At 47.5% G+C, this 17,566-nt stretch overlaps 1 protein-coding gene across 1 annotated transcript in view; it reads left to right on the top strand.

The window, feature by feature from the left end:
- LOC147747232 (sterol carrier protein 2-like) overlaps positions 1–17,566 on the top strand; it is a 382,719-nt gene that overhangs the window by 67,197 nt on the left and 297,956 nt on the right. The window contains exon 4 of the mRNA XM_086952451.1: positions 1,934–2,065. Coding sequence (XP_086808577.1) covers positions 1,934–2,065 — 132 coding nt within the window. The remainder of the gene's footprint in view (positions 1–1,933; positions 2,066–17,566) is intronic.

The raw sequence follows: 17,566 nt of genomic DNA on the forward strand, positions 1-17,566 counted from the left end.
CCACTACTGGTGAAGTGTGTGCACTTTTTCAAAGGTTAACTCGATAGCTAGCTGAATGTTGAGAAATCATGGAATAGTTGTTATGTGTTTTTGAAGATCTAAAATAGGTTTTTATAATGAGAATATAAAGAAGTAGAAAGAGTTTAGAAGTGGAGAGCTTTGGTGTGAAGATCTTAATTAAAGGTGAGCATTCTCTGTCAGAGGGTGGTATTTGAGCCAAAGAGTGGGTTTTGAGCCAGAGACAGCCATACCAGTGGGCCCTATTCTTAGATATTTTACTGTGATTTACTCTTAAGGTACAGGACGTCTGGAGATCAGATTGACCTTTGACATTCAAATGTAAGAAAACATATTGTGAGGCCTTCTTGGGCCCACTGTGGTTCTCCATTTTAGTTTTAAATTTGACATGTTTTAGCAGACTATGTTTTAGCAATTTTATTTTTATATGTTTGCTTGAACAATATTATGCTGAGAAGACGTTGTACATGTTTGTTTTAGAAAGCCATTCTCGTTATGTAATCAGTACACGCTGTTCAAGGTTAGGAACACCGAACAAGATATCCTAGTGATTCCATTGCCTGTTGGGAGACAACTGCTAACATCTAGACAGATTATTGCATCAAAGCTGTACCTCCAACACAGGGGTTTTTATTATATAAACTTTACACAGGCCTTCCAAGCTCATTGGAGCACTCCAATCACAATTGTCCTGGAACAAACACTGTGCTCCACATGCAGCTCGGCTAACACTGATCTTTTATTCTGTAGCAAAGGATTGCCAATTCCGCTTTAGGCTTATTTCCCTGGCCAAGTTATTCAGGTATGGGGGCTCATGTTAACCTAAGAGATTGGGCAGAAGGTGCACCAACTATGCTCTCAGAGTAGGGGTAGTGAGAGGTAGAAATATATAAATATCAGACTGCCATGGTTGGACTGTTTATTCTTTTTACCATGTTCGTAATGCTGGTCACACTGCTTTGTTTTATCTGGCTAATAATCACATCGCATTCTTTCTATGATTGTTTCAATAAATGTATTGAAAACGTTATTTGGATCGTTTTTGTGTAGTTACCATGGGCATGCATAAGTAAACAACGAAAGCAATAAGTTCTATTTCCACAAATCCCTTGTGGAGCACAGTATCATGTTCGATGTTGCCAAAATCACCTGCCACACCAGGAAGGTCAGGGGTTCGGGTGAGGCACTGTGAGCTAGCTGGAAATTGAGCCGACAGTCTCTGATGGTGTAGATGGACTCGGACCCTACATTCTGATGTTCTGTTTTTCTTAATACGTAGTCCTACCTTTTTTCGTAGGAACAGTATAAGAAGGAATAGCACATGAATAAATCACACTTACAGCAAAAACAGCAATGTATCTCCCTCAATACCATTTAATCATGCACTACCAATAATTAAGGATGAAAGATATTTGATGGGAACTCTACTTTCTTCAAAAGTGATGGACTTAGTGTATGTATCACCGTTAAGATTTGCAGTCAAGCAGGTAATCTGCTGATGAAAGTTATTAAAATCTGTTGGGGATTTGAGTGAATGCACCATGGATACGGGGAGGAATTAGAAAATAGGACATAGTTGGCTATTTTCACAGAATGCACAAAAGGATGCAGGGGAAAGGTAACTAGTCAGTTGTTGTGATCCCCTGTAAGTAGAGCGAGTTCAGATTTGCCAGTTCAGCAAAAATGTGGTGTGTAGTGTTTGTAATGGTGGGGGTAAGAACTGTGAGCTGTGGGAAAGTTGTAGGTGTTGAAAGGATGCTGAATGATTGCCAGATTGGTTGATCAATAGTCAGCCATCACTTCTGTTGATGCCTGGAGTGTGGATGAGGGCCTTAAAGTCATAATGCAGTTATAGATCTAGAACTTAAACTGCTGTCCCACTTTTTAATATGAAGGTTGTTCTCTCTGTATGTAGGTGACTCAACATGTGGCCAGCGTGCGGTGTACCACAGCCTAGGAACAACTGGGATCCCTATTGTTAATGTCAACAACAACTGCTCTACCGGATCCACTGCCTTGTTTATGTCCAGGCAGCTCATTTCAGGAGGTAAGTCACATTCACATACACTGTGTTTTATATTTATTTGATAGAATTTGCCTTTCGGATACCTGCTCTGTGGAAATAACTAGTCAGTGCTAATTAATCCACAGACGTGACCTATGGTTTTCTAGTAAGTAGACAGATAATGATGTGTAAAGTCCAATCCACACATTATTTAATAAGCATTGACAAAGTCAATAGGCATGGCCATTTTTAAAGTCGCAGTGCTTCCTCCCTACTTGTTGATGGTGTGTGACTAGGTAAGTGGGTGAATGTGAGACTGAGTCTCCAGTTGAAGGGATGAGTGCTCACATGGATGAATGGATGGACGAGTGAGTGAGAGAGTGAATGTGAGTGGATAACAATGTGCATGCACGTCTGAAAGGTTGGATAATGGGCCCATAGCTGGATGAGTGAATGAAAACTGCCACAAATTGTGTGCCAAATATAGCATCACACCGGAGATGGGCACGGTCACAAAACAAAACATTTACTGTATAACATGGATAAATATCATGTTAAGAAGGAGCCTTTATTTAAGCACCTAAACTAGATGACGTCTTAAAGAAGTTGCTGGGATGTAAAGTGGTATTATTTAATGTAATGCAATATTCACACACCCTTCCATAAGCTGAAAGAACTAACAAAATAAACATAGACCAGTGTCTGAGATAAACTTCAGTAACAGCTGTTTTGAATTGCGATTTTGAGGAATGCATAAAACAAACAGTTTAACTCAATGAAACTGAAAACAATGGAGATACTAGACTGGGTTATTTAAGCCTCTTTCACACCAGAATGAATCAGAGATGGAAGAAGACCAGTCAATGTCACTATAATAAGGACTTGATTGCTTGTTGCAGTTGAGTAATTAGTGTAGTAAGCATCTCATTACTGAGAAACACGCTGTGATGGGCTGTTAATGCTAAAGTCAACAAGCTAGTCCCTTAGGAGCAAATCTTAAGATGCCAACACTCTTAAATCACATACAACCCCAAAAGTGCTCATTCAACCAGGGTGGACCACCCCCAAAATACCAATTTACATGAACTAAGAAAACAAATCAGTGCAAAAATGTGCAGCACATTTTTTTTCTACCAATTCTTACAGTTTATTAAAATAATTCTTTACATACGTTATCCAATAAAAACTCCTACATTCCCAAAACAGATTTTCTGTTCAAATATTTCATTAATATGTAAAAACATATAATCACAATAATCAATACAGTTAAAAACCACAGTAGCCAGTGGGACAAAAAAAGCAGCAAGAAAAATGATTTCAAATCACGAAGACATCACAATAGTGAAACCGACAGATAAATAAAGTCTACATGCACACAACTAAAAACAGTAAATCCTTGTTAGATATCAATCTTAGAGTTTTGCATTTGTCATTGATCCGTGATGTATTCCAACACAAAGCATCAACGCGTTTCAGTTGGTCCAACGTAATATATCCCCACATTCTTCAGGAAAGTAACATTTCTTCCCACCTCGTATTAATAATTTTCCAAGTAAAAAGTACTCCCAGAATCAGGTGTACTGTAAAGGCGCAGACTATAATCCTCACCATACAAGGCTAGTGTCTAAAATGGAACCGCGTACCTTGTATCAGGGTGTGTGAAACCTTACTCAAGCAGCAACCACAGTCCTTGTCAGGGTGAGGCACAAGCAAAACCCAAATTAATCTATGCTGAATCCTCTGGTAGTTCGGCACAGAGTAGTCGGGCTTAATTTAGAGGCAATGTGTAAGGTATTTATGCAGCACTTCAAGCAGTAATAAAGTGAAAACACCACACCAGAAACACGTTTTCTGAATACAAGACCAAAACTACAAAAATCCAATCAGTAGAACCAAAGATTTACAAGTTTAAAGATTTCAGTGAAAATAGCACCAAGAAGCACAAAGTGCCAGCTGTGGGTATCTAGTTGCGCCTGTCTGGGACAAAATCATAAGTTCTGGTTGGATGCGATGGAGCGTAGGCCGGCTACAGGGACCCAGTTAGGTAAGCTGAACTAGAGTATGTTAAGTGGTGGTTGCAGAGCATTGTGAAGTCCCACGTCATGGATGCAGGTGAGGTGATGAGTCTGCTCCGAGGAGCTAGCGAGCTGTGGTGCGTGGTCCAGCGTCGTTGTTGAGCATACCGTCAATGAGGACTTGCAATGCAAAGTCCTGTGTCGAGGATGTGTTGCATAGTCGAGGCGATGTGTCAGTCCTGAGGAGCTGCAAGGCTGCAATACAAAAACCTACATCGTTGTTGAGGCTTTTGTCGATGAGGGATTTGTGTTGCAAGGGCCTGTGTCTGAGAAGCTTTCCACAGCGGCAATTCTGATGCAGGCTGCTAGGCCGTTGCATAGTCCTTGCACTGAGAGAATCCTTGCAGTAGACGCAATGTGTTAGTACTGCTTGGGGTTGCACCACATAGCATAGGAGCTGCGTTGGTTGTGCTGAATCCACAGATAAGTTGGCAGAGCACCTTCAAGCCTATCTCCAATGGCCCAGGACTCGGTTGCACCACTTAGCAGGGTGGGGCCCACAGATGGCAGTCCAGGTGCAGTGTTCAAGGTTTTGGGAACCTTCTGTTTCTGATGTTGTAGTCAGGAGGCCAGCCAACTAGCCCTTGGAGTCGGTCTGAGGTCCTGGGCTCAAGAGATGCAACTCCAGTCCTTCCTACCCTGGCAAGAGGGCACAGGAAAGCACAGCAGTCCTTCAGGGCAGCCGTCAAGCAGAGTGTCAGTACTTTCAGCAGCACAGCAGTTATTCTTCCTGGCAGAGTCTCCACAGTTCCAGAGTTTACTAAAGAGTGGGTATCTGAGGTCCAGTATTTATACCTGGGCCTTTCTTTGAAGTGGGTGAAGCTTCTAGAGGTTTCCCTTTGTAGTACACAGGCTTCCTGCCTTGGTAATAGACCAACTACAGGGGGTTTTGAGGCCCTTTTAAGGGGGGCAGGACACAGCCTATTTAGGTGTAAATATGGCTGAGCCTGACTCCACTCCCCCATCTTGCCAATAATGGTCCATCCAGGCACACCTAAGCCCTCTATTATCTATAGCATTCTCGGAGGAGTTCACACAGCCTAACTGTCAGCTACACCCAGTCATGTGTGCAGTCAGGCTGCAGACACTAAATAGCTAAGGCAGGAAAATGGGCGGTTTTCATTACAATTCCAAAGACATCAAACATGATCTGAATACCTGCTCCCATTTGGAAATGATCACTTATTAAATATAATAAGGCAACTGCATTGTTATACTACAGGAGAGGTAGACCTTGCTGTTGTGAAAAACAAATGTAAGACTTTTTCACTACCAGGCTTGTAAAACTTAAAAGTACATTTCCAACTTTTTCTATATACTGCATCCTGCTTTCTGGACTGCCCAGGACATATAGGGGTAACTTCTACATATTAACAAGCATTCGCTTAGCCAATAGGTCTCGCCTTTGGCACCTTGTAAGTGTTTTGCCATGCAGCACATTATTACCCACCAGGCAGATTATGGATCTGATGCAAGCCAGGATCTTAGGGCAGTGTTGAAATCTATTCTAGGGCAGGATTTGGAGAGATTGCAAATAGGGGAAGGAGTAAAAGCAGATCGGGGAAGGAGTAAAGGCTTTGCGTCTGAGGCAGACTTGATCTGGATCTAGTAGACTCTGGGAAGTCAGCCACGGATTTAAGTGCTGACCAGAGATCTAGTCCAGTCTGGGCATTTGATGCATGCTGTAAGGGACTGGTGCGAGATGGGGATCCACTGCTGGCTGGGGATCAAGTGAATGTGAGAATCCAATGTAAACTGCAAATAATATGCAGCAGAAATAATCCAGCGCATGGTGAAAGCCTAGTGGGGCCACAAGAGGCTACGGATCTAATGGATCGTGAGATCTTGTGCAGCCTGGCCAGCCCACATACACGCATGTAGATCCCGAGTGTCTAGAGCAGCACGGGATGCAGTACAAGCATTACACCAGGTGATCTGGGGATGACTGGTAATGTAGAACTGACAAGGTATAGAATGCACCCGGGGATCTAGTGCCGTGTGGAATCTAGTGCCGGCTGCAGTCAGATGCAATGCCTGCTTGGGGGCAATAAGTACAGGCAGAGGAATTCCTCCGGGTGAGCAGTTTTTACAGGGCATGGAACTAGTGCAGAGAGGGGAGCTAACCAAGGGTGGGTGCCTAGGGCAGGCTGGGATCTTCTGCAAGCTAAGGAGCCTATGAAGGTCGGGGAGCTAGTGCAGGCTGGGATCTGGTGCAGGCTAAGGAGCCAATGAAGAGTTGGGAGCTAGGACAGGCTGGGATCTGGTGCAAGCTAAGTACTCAGTACAGCTATTGAAACTAACTACCGGCTGGGCGGGGAGTTCGTGACGAACAACAGATCATGGAGCATCTGCAGGGTATGAAGCGCATGCAGGCTGGTGAGTGTCTGAGGGGTAAGTGCAGGTTGGGGCAACTACGGGTATGCCCTTTCTACAAACCTGTGTGTATGATGGAGGCGGTTACTAATCTGCGGAGTGGGACCACTGGCTTGGCTGTCGTGCAAGCCAGTTTTTATTGGCGGGGGGGGGGGGTAGGGTGGAGAGCAGGCCGCAGTGCAACTACAGACCAGAGCTTTTGCCTGCCAGTGTGCGGGAGGCTGGGAGCTCAGACCTACCTAAAGAGGAAGGTTTGGGTCTGGAAATAGGTTTACTTTGACATGGTGACAAGGCTGTTTAAACTGCTCAGAGAGGCTGAAATGGCAATCCTGAAACATTTTAATGGGCTAATTAAGTGGATGAGAAAGCAAAAGACACACAATTGATGGACGGAATGCAGAACAAATCAGAACATTCATCCCCAGTCAAGAGATCTGGGTTAAATCTATCATTCTTATGCTCACCATGCCACCCCAGTTTAGACCTGGCCATATGCAAATCAGTCTTGACCCTGTGCCTCATGGTAACAGTCCAGCCCGAACTGGCTAGCCAGGTACTCCCTGGACCGGAAACAAGCATCCTTGGACCGGTTTCGGGGTTTCACCCCTCATCAGCCAGGATAGCTTGACTCCAGTGGCATGAAGAGCACAGGACCCATGTCTGGGCATACCCGTCCCACTCGGGGTGACATATGCAAAAAGAACAATTGATGAACAAAATGTAGCATAGCAGCATTTTATATATAGGCCTTGGGCACAAGTAACATAACTTTACTAGGGACTTGCAAGTAAACTAAATAGGCCAATTGGGTTTAAACCACTTTTACCATGTTTTAAGGAGAGCGCACATGTACTTTAGCACTGGTTAGTAGTGGTAAAGTGTGTAGACTCCGAAAGCCAGCAAAAATGAAGTCGGCAAAACAGGAGGATTGAAGGCAAAAAGTTAGTGGGAAAACCATGCTAAGGATGCCAAATCTAAAGCATGTCCTTCCACACCTTCGCTGGAAGTGGGGAGAACTACCCAGCCACCTGGGAGTCCTCATCCCTATGGCGGAAATTTCTGGCATAACCATCAGCATTAGCATAGTCTGTTCCAGGATGGTGTTCCACCGTAAATTCCATACCCTGGAGGTGGACCACCTCAACAGTTTGGGATTCTCACTCCTCATCCGCATTAGCCACCTGAGGAGTCTGTGGACTGTCTAAACCAAGAAGTGCTCACCAAACATGTATGGTCTCACCTTCTTCAGTGCCCGGACCACTGCAGAGGCTTTCCTTTCTATTGCAGTCCATCTTAGTTCCTTGGAAAGTAGTCTCCCACTGATGAAGGCTAGGGGTTGATCCAGGTCCTCAGCATTTTGCTGCAAGAGCACATCTCTGCACAATGTATTCTCTGGAGAAGTCGAGGACCTTAAGCATGGGTGCTGTGTACATGGCTTTCTTCAGGGTGTCCAAAGTGTTCTGGCACGCTTCTGTCCAGATCACCTGTCTGGGTTGCTTCATAAAAGTCCACTCTGTTAAGGGAGCAGCAATGGTGTCATACCCCCTGACCAATCTCCTGTATCTGTGAGGCCCAGGAAGGTGCTCGCCTTTGTCTGGGTCTTGAGGAGGTTCCCAAGCCAGTATGGTTTGGATCTTGGCTTGGAGGAACTGCACCTTGCCTCCTCCCTCTTGGCGTCCCAAGTAGACCCATGAACTCTGCCCAATCTGGCAGTTACTGGCCTTGGTAGTCAGGCCTGCTCTCTGCAGAACCTAAACACTTTCCTGAGTTGGCACAAGTGGTCCTTTCTGATAGAACTGAAGACCGCAATATCATCTAGATAGGTGCCACTAAAGTTCTATAATCTAGCCAGGACCTGGTTGACCAACATCTGGAAGGTGGCAGGGGCATTCTTTAAACCGAGGGGCATTCCCCAAAACTGTAAGTGTCCTACTGGGGTAGAGAATGCAGACCTCTCTTTGGCCCCATCAGTCAAGGCAATCTGCCAGTACCCAGACATTAGATCAAACATGCTGAGGAACATGCGAGCCACCATTCGATGTGTGAGCTCATCAGCTCTGGGTATGGGGTGTGAGCCAGTCTTGGTGATAGCTTTGAGCCTCTGATAGACCATGCAGAACCTAAGTTCTAGGGTGGTAGCTGAAAGAGCAACTTTAGGAACCAACACCACTGGGTTGGAGCAAGGATTGTGTAAGGGCTCAATAAATCCTAGCTTCGGCATTTTGGAGACTTCATCATTTATGCTGACTCTCACCTTATCAGATAGCCTGTAGATGTTACTCTTCCCAGACATACTATCCCCAGTATCAATGTCATGGATACACCATGTAGTGAGTCCTGCACTAAAGGAGAAAAGAGTGGCAAACTGCTCCTGTAACTGGCAGCAGTCCCTTTGTTGCACTAGGGTCAGGGTAGGGGAGAGGCTGATACCCTCCACTGACCCCCTCCTGCTCCTTGGATAAAAGGAGGTCAAGAGAGGTTCACTCTCCTTCTTTACTCTTACGTCCATGACCTGGAGCGTGGTTACTTCGGACATCTCAAGGTTTGAGGCAATTGACATGCAAATCCCTTTAAGGGTTCCTGGGAGTCTTGAAGTCCACCAGGTAGGAGATCTCACACTTTCTTTACTTCACCTCATAGACCCCAGACCAGCAGTCTTGTAGGGCCCTGGGTGGGCTCCACAGGCTCCATCACAATTTTTGGCCAGGCTGAAACTCGACCAGAGTGGCCTTCCAGTCATTCCCCCATGTCATGACCTCCTGTCTGGCTTCTATATTTTCTTGGACTGTTCCCAGAAGCACTTGATCTAGATTCGGATTTCCAGCATGTAGCTGAACACATCCTGGGGGACTTTCCTGGGAGCTTGCTTCCAACCTTCCTTAACTAGATTGAGTGGTCCTGGAACAGGGTGCCTACGCAGAAGCTCAATAGGGCTGAATCCAATCCCCTTCAGTGGTACCTCACTGTATGCAAACAACAGGCATGAAAAGAGGACATCTAACTTCTGCATGACATGCCCATGATCATGCCCTTTAGAGTCTTTTGAACATCTCAATAACCCCATTAGTTTGGTGATGGTAAAGTGTGAAGAACTTGTAGGTTACCCCACACTCCTTCCACATAGACCTCTTGTACACAGACATGAAGTTGTTACCACGGTCATATATTACCTCCTTGGGGAACTCCATATGGGTAAATCCCCCCCTCAGTGCCCCGTCCACCACGGGCACAGTCGCAGTCCTCAGAGGTTTAGCTTCTAAGTACCGGGTGGTATCGTCCACCAAGATCAGGATGAGCTTGTTTCCAAGAGCTGTCTTGGTTTCCAGAGGCTCAACAATGTTGATTTCCACCCGTTCAGCGGGAGTGGTAAGTATAGGGGATGGCTGCAGGGGAGCCTTGCACTTCCTTCGTAACTTGCCACTGGCCTGGAAGGTAGGGAATGACCTGCAGAATGCATCTGAAGCTATCCCCATCCGGGGCCAATAAAAGTGGGTGACATGCCTCTCAAAGGTCTTGTCCTGCCCCAGATGACTTTCCAGGGGAAAATAATGAGCTAGCTCCAGTAGGAAGGCCCTGTAGCACTAGGGGATCACCAATACATGAGTTGCACCAGGCACAGAAACCTTAGGCTTGCTATACATGGGACCATTCTCCCACTAGATCAGGTGATCACCAGAGGTGTGGCCAGATGGCTGGGTCCTGGCCTGCTGCATTAGGCCCTCAAGAGTAGGGCACTAAATCTGTGTCTTGCAGAACTCCTCCCTAGAGGGACCCCCTTCCTTCTGTTTTCTGGCAGGTACCAGGGCCATTCTTCCTGGATCCAGGTACCCCTGACTTCTCTGTCGGGCCATGAACTGTGTGGTCAAGCACACCCACTTAGGCAACCCAAACATTTCCAGGCGTAACCTGAACTCTTCTTCCTTTCAGATGATATACTCTAGCAGACAATCCACAGGCATGGATGGCCTTGCAGCTACTGTCGAGGAACATGAGACCGCCTTTCCTCCCCACTCACAGGGAATCCTGAATAGTGACTCTTATGATTGTCAGCCATAATAACCTGGTGGAAAGCATTAAGGACTACCTGCTCTGAGGTCGCCAGATGACATGTGACAGTTGTCATGTTGGCTCCAGAGCCTCCACTCTCTGCCCATTTTTGGGGATCCTCTGTCTGTATTTCTTAGTATTACTAGGCATTTGAGCTCTTTGAACCATCTCTTCATCACCAAAGGGCACATGGGTAACTTCTACACTATTCCCCATACATACTACCTGGGGCAATCTCCTCTCTAAGGGCCACACTGGCCTGGCCCGGTCTCTGCCAACCAGTGGAGGTCTGTACCCGCTTGGGACTCTTGGCATCCCCCTTGTAGTGCCCAACCTGTTGGCACTCATGACACTTGGAGGGTGCCTGCCCTGAGTATTTCCTCACAAGGAACCACATCTTCTTCTGTTCAGGTGGGATTGGGCGTCCTGACCTTTGCAACTAGTTTAGGGTTTATTTATAGAACTCCTTGTTTTCATGTGTGTCTCCACCTCCTTCTTCTGTTGGGGACCCCGCCCACCCTTATGGCGATCCCCACCAGGTACCTTCTTGTGGACACTGTTGCTGAGCCAGTCGAACACCTTTTTTATCTGGCTCCCTGAGGGTCAGAGCGCTTACTATCAATAAGGTATTGGAGCAGATATGCAAATACAAAGACTGAACATGTTCTGTCTGGGAATCAAGTTGTACAGCCCTTGGTAATCCTCCACTTCACTGCACTTGACCCCACCATACAGTGCTTCTGGCTGTCCCTAAACTTCCTGTGCTTTTCAGCGGTGAGGCCATATTTTCTAACAAGGCTTTCCTTCATGGGAGGATACCTCATTCTGTCTCCCTTCCTTAAGGCCAGTAGGGTATCCCTCCACTCACTAGGAATATGCATCACCCCCAATCATCCCCAGGGTTCTTATGCATCGATAAAGCTACCTCCTAAGCTTGAAACCACTTGTCAATGTCATCCCCCACAACAAAGACAGGCACCAGAACTTTAGGTATATGGGCCCGATGGTCTCCAGAGGTCACTGGTATGCTTCGACCATCACAGCTGGATAATGCCTGTCTGGCTCTGATGCCTAGCTCCTAAAGTCTTCTCTCATGAGGCAACCACTCCAAAGCAATTCTTTCCCCCATGCCCAGTTTCTTTTCCTCCATGGCCAATTCATTTTCTCTGCCTCCATGGCCAGTCTTTTTTCTTTCAATTTAAACTGGGTTATCTGCAGTCTAAACTTTCTCTCCACCTTCCTTTCTGCCAGCTCTTCTGGGAACAGGCCTTCGAGAAGACACACTCTGGCATGGAGTTCCAACTCAGGAGTCAAGTCATACCGCTCTGCTGAATGCTGCATCTCAGGACTAGTATCCAGGCTCTGCTCTGGCTCATCTATATTACCCTCCCCATTCTGATCCTCTGTTGTGACTGACAATTGGGGGGGCCTTTATGCATGTCCTCAGAGTTTTTGGGAGTGCTGCCTTCCTGGTGCTTCTTTTGGCAGGCAGCCCCTTCTCCTTGCAAATTCCCTTGAGCGCAGCCACTCTCAAGATTGAGGAGTGTTGAAAAGAAGAACGTAGGCAGATCCTGTTCTTTACTTCTTTATTCCATGAAGTATAGGTACAGCGGCACCGAACACAACTCCAACCTCCAACCCTCCTCCGTGAGCAACTGCCTTCACTACCACATCTACATTCTCACAACCCATGCATTCCACACATTCCACACGTGCACACACAGACACGCGCTATCACACACACAAGACAAACCACGCGCACAACACAACTCATACGAACCAATACCACAAGGAGCTCAAAAGCCATCTTTGCAGGTGAACTCACTAACAGAAACTGTCAGATAGAGTAAGGGTGAATTTGGGTAAAAACTAAAAGACCAATCAAAGAAAATTAGAAAATCGAATAGGTCTCTTCAGGGATTGATACTGGCGTGGAGTAGTAGGCCTTATAATGGTAGCAGGTATTCATAGGGAAGTTTTGCAGTGCCTAATAAAAGTCTGTGGTACCCACTTTGTGTTGCACATTATTGGCAAAAACGTCTCTATCGTAGAGTTGTTCGCTATTTAGGCCTAAAGGGTCCAGCAAGGTAGCAAACTAGTGGAACACATGCACCCTGAGTGTAGATTACCAGTCCCTAACATCATATCTAGACCAACCTTTGTCACTTTAAGAATTGTCCTCTTTTCCTGGCTCAGCTCCTAATCATAGTCCATGCCTTTGGCCACCCTCCAGGGCCAAGCTAATTAGTCTACTGTCCAGCAAGAGTATCAAAAGCCTCCGCACACAATAGACCTATTAACAGTGCTTAACCAAGTTCATGGGAAAGGAAGGGGTGGGGGAGGAGATTTGCATCTGTTAATTAGCTTGTCACACTGCACCTGAGCTAGGAAAGCCCAGGCCCACAGAAACAAAGATGGAGTACCAGACCTTCGAATCCGACACAGGAGGGACTCTCTTATGAAGTTTGGGTGACAAGAGCTCAGACAGTGGTTTCAGCTACGGGCGGAGCTGTGGCTCTCAAGGAAGCTTGTTGTGAAGGCAACTTGAAGTTGTGTATTAGATTGACCCAGAATGCTGTGTAGGAAGGTTGGAAAAAGGTTGTAATGATGAATTGGAACCCTAGGATTAGCCAGGGGTGCCTTGCCTCTTGAACTTTCCACCCCCTCTTATAAAGCCCTACACAAGGGAGCGATGAGAAGACACTGGGCTTGGGACCGAAGGCAGTACAAGTATGCCCATCTGGTAGGAGAAGCCACCTGATGCCCCTGCAAAGATGGATTTTGACTCCAGCAGACTTCCAGTATTAAGATAGATCTCTCCGGGACAGTGGCGCTGACCCCCATATACCTCCTGAGGAACAGTTGAGGGAATGGTCTCTGCCTCCTGTGCCATTTGCTCGAGCGCTCTAGCGCTTTCTGTAGCCCAGGTGAGCTGCTACTTAAGGCGAGCTCTCCCTCTATTCACTCTTGGGAAAGGTGCCTGCATGCGCGCTGTACTGGCTAGCATTTAAGCGTGCTCCGCTTATTTACTTGTTTTAAAAAGCTCGTTTTGACTTTTGTATTAATTTTGCATATGTGACTCGTTTTACTAGTTTATTTTATTTGGCCACATACTTGCATTTTAAATTGTGCCCCCACCGCGTTTTTTCGCGGAATTTCACAGTTTTTGGTAGCTTCCTCGTGGCGCTTGGCCGCCATCTTGGGGTGGTCTCTGCCTCCTGTGCCATTTGCTCGAGCGCTCTATCGCTTTCTGTAGCCCAGGTGAGCTGCTACTTAAAGCTCACTCTGCTCGCGCAGCGGTGACGCGCAGCGGTAGCGCCTGACTCGCGCCGGAGTCGAGCCAGAGTCTGCCCGTCTGCGCCCGTCCGCGCTAAGTACGCGCGGTACGCCGGGGATTTTATCTTTTATCTCTACTTTGTGTATATCCGTGTGCCCTTATCTGTCGGCTTGTCAGGATGATTGCTTATTCCGGTGCCTCGCTTTTTGCCATCAGAGATACTCTCCCACGCTGCTCTACCACACCCTACCATCCGCTGTGTGGCCCGTGTCAGTGTGCTTGCAACAGATGGTCATTGGACCAGCCTGTAGGTATTCGCGAGCTCGCCACTTCCCCCGCCCCACGAGCTCCTCCCGGTCTCCCTTCGTTGCCTGGTAGCCTGGGATCTGGTCTACGATTTTTAAATCTGAACACCAGATCTCTAGTGAAACACCATCTTTCTGTGGCTGATCTTATTTTGGATAAGACACCAGACCTGCTGGCTGTAACTGAAACCTGGCTACAAGACATTGATGACGCTATAGTCAATCTTGCCTGTCCTCCGGGCTATCTATGCTTCAGATCCAACCGCCATTCTAGAGGTGGAGGGATCGCCCTATTTATCAAATCCGCCTTCACATGTACCTGGACGGTCTTGCAGATTGCTGGATGTGAGAGTGCGCTGTTTAAGGTTTCTATCAGCCCTCAGTTCTCGCTGTCAGGGATGGTTGTTTATCGCCCCCCAGGCAGCGACGTAGCTTTTAGAGGTGCCTTTCCGGAGGCTGTGAGCCTATTGGCTAGTGGTTGTGCAAATTTTTCTATCTTGGGCGACCTAAATCTCCACTTTGATAGGTTAGAGTCTCTGGCCATCAGTGGTTTTTTGGCCGACTTAGAGGCCTTGCAGTTGACCCAGCTTGTTTCTCAGCCTACACACGTGGCCGGCCACACTCTTGATCCGTTTTTTACGACTCTCTCGGATGTCCGGATTGTGGCGGTTGATCCTGTGATATGGTCTGACCACTATCTGGTGTCTGCTTGGCTTCCCCTTCCTGCCAATCCCACTATACCACCTCCTTTGCGGATACCCCGACGCCACTGGAACAAACTCAGGTTAGAGGACCTTCACCGCATTATGGGTGCTGAGCCTCTAGGTCCCTTGCTGAATGCCACCTCGGGCTATGACCGGTTCTGTAACTGGATTACCAGGGCGCTGGACGTCCTGGTACCTATCATCTCCAGCAAGTCCAGTCCCCGGCAGGCTAGCCCCTGGTATGACAGCGCGCTGCGTGCAATGAAGTCCTCTTGCAGACGGGCAGAAAGGGAGTGGCGTAAGTCGTACGATGCCGACAAGAAATCCATCTACCTGGCCTTAGTTAAGCTTTACCATCGAGCTATATGTAGGGCCCGGGCGGCGTTTTACGCAGCCGAATTCCGAAATAGCCTCAACCCGACCAAAACCATCTTCAAAACCATAAAAGACCTGATGGCAAAGAGAGTTCCCCCACAGTTGGACAGTTCCACCGCCCACTGTGAAGCCCTAGCCACCTTCTTTCTGGACAAAGTCAGGAAAATCTACCAGGCGTTTCCGAGCACACTGTCACCAGTGATTCCCTGGAGCGGCTCTAGTAGCTGTCCATCGCTGCACTCCCTTCCTACCATCTCTAATGAGGAGTTTGCTAAGTGGGCCCTGCGAGTCAAGTCTGGATCGCCTGCAGACCCGGTAAGATCTGCTCTTTTCAGGGACGTTGCTTTTCAGGGACGCACAGCAGTGTGCTCTCTGATTAACCTCTCCCTGACCTCTGGCCTGGTCCCTGCCAAATGGAAGCAAGCGGTGGTTTCCCCGATCCTAAAAAAACCATCTTTGGATCCGTCGAGACCAGAAAACTACCGCCCAATATCTTTGCTCCCTTGGCCGGCCAAGGTTATGGAGGCCCATGTAAATCTGGCCCTCACGGAGCATATGACCCTAGTGAATGTCCTGGATCCCACGCAGAATGGGTTTCGTGCTGGCCACAGCACTGAGACGGCCCTTCTGGCAATGGTTGAGCATTTGCGGAGTGTGCTCGATGCAGGTCAAACGGCAGCGCTTATTTTACTAGACCTGAGCGCTGCCTTTGACACTGTTTCCCATCGCATCTTGCTACACCGCCTGCAGGACATTGGCATTTGTGGTTCAGCTCTGCAGTGGTTCCGCTCCTTCCTCAGTGATCGCTCCTTCTGCGTTGCCACCCCTCCATTTCAGTCCAAGTACCATCCTTTGGACCTGGGGGTCCCTCAGGGCTCCTCGCTGAGTCCCACGCTTTTTAATCTGTACGTGCAGCCGCTGGCTGAGGTCGTCAGGCAATGGGGCCTAACCATGGTCTCCTATGCTGATGACACTCAGTTGGCGGTTACGATCAGCGGGGATGCCAAGCAGGATGCCCTCAGGTTCCGAAGTGGACTGAGAGAGGTGGCCAGCTGGATGAATAACAACTGTCTCCAGCTGAACGCGACAAAAACAGAGGTGATGATCGTTGGAAGGGAAGCGGACCACTGGGGGGACGAATGGTGGCCTCCGGAGCTGGGATCAGCGCCGGCCCCTGTCCTGGAACTCAGGAATCTGGGAGTATGGCTTGACCAGACGCTAAGCTTTGTGACTCACACGAAGAGAGTGGCGGCCTGCTGTTTTGGAGTATTACGCGGGCTAAGACCCCTGCTGTGATTCTTTGATGCTCCTACAAGACAGCTGGTCATTCAAGCAATGATCATCTCGCGGCTGGACTACGCCAGCTCACTCCTTTTAGGAGCGAACCAAGCCGAGATTCTTCGTTTACAGCGAGTCCAGAACGCGGCGGCTAGGGCGGTGGTTGGTCTGCCTCGAACCTGCCCTACCTCTAACACTCTGCGGTCCCTGCACTGGCTCCCGATAAGCAAGCGTATCCAATTCAAGGCTCTGTGCCTGGTTTTTAAAATTCTGAGAGAGTTGGCACCCGGGATACTCAATACACTGATCTCTCCCTACGTTCCTACCCGCTCACTACGATCCCTTGGACAGCCCTTGGTGGTCGTCCCCCGTTTTAGACTTAGTCGGATGGGGGGTCGCTCCTTCCGCGTGAAAGCTGCAACCCTCTGGAATGCGCTCCCCTTGGAAATCCGCCTCTCGAATGACTTAATATCTTTTCGTAGGGCTCTGAAAACCTTCCTGTTTTAAATGTTCCTTGTTTTTAATGTTCTGCTTTTTTGTTACTGGACTGTTGTGTTGTGTTTACCTTTCCCTGCGCCAGGACGCTCCTTCGCTGGAGCAGCTGTGCGCATTAAAATGCAAATAACATAACATAACATAACAATGGACCCGCTGGGAGACCCCGGATCGCTCCCCCTCGAACTTCTGTTGACTGGCCTTAAAACTGCTGCTGACACACATGTGGGCATGGGGCAGGAACAGTGTGGCTGGGAGGGTGTATTGCTTATATATTTATTTATTTAGTTATAGGTTTTATATTGTGCTAGCTAGACCCGAGGGTATCAGAGCGCTTTACATGATCGAAGAACACTGTATAATCAGGTAGCATACCAGAAGATGCAAGACATATTCAAACAATAGAAACACACAATAATAAACAACGAAAATCGTTAGGCAATGAACATGGATTAAACGTAATGGCAATAAGAACAGAGTAAGATCAAGGGAAAGATACGCCTACCAAACAGCAGAAACAAAATAACAGCTGACTATAACAGAGCACAGAGAATTATAAAGAGAGATAATTAACAATGTTCAGAATGCTTAGGTGTTAAAGTATTTGTTGAGGA

This window comes from Lissotriton vulgaris, chromosome 1_1 (assembly GCF_964263255.1).
Source record: "Lissotriton vulgaris chromosome 1_1, aLisVul1.2, whole genome shotgun sequence".
Taxonomy (NCBI): domain Eukaryota; kingdom Metazoa; phylum Chordata; class Amphibia; order Caudata; family Salamandridae; genus Lissotriton; species Lissotriton vulgaris.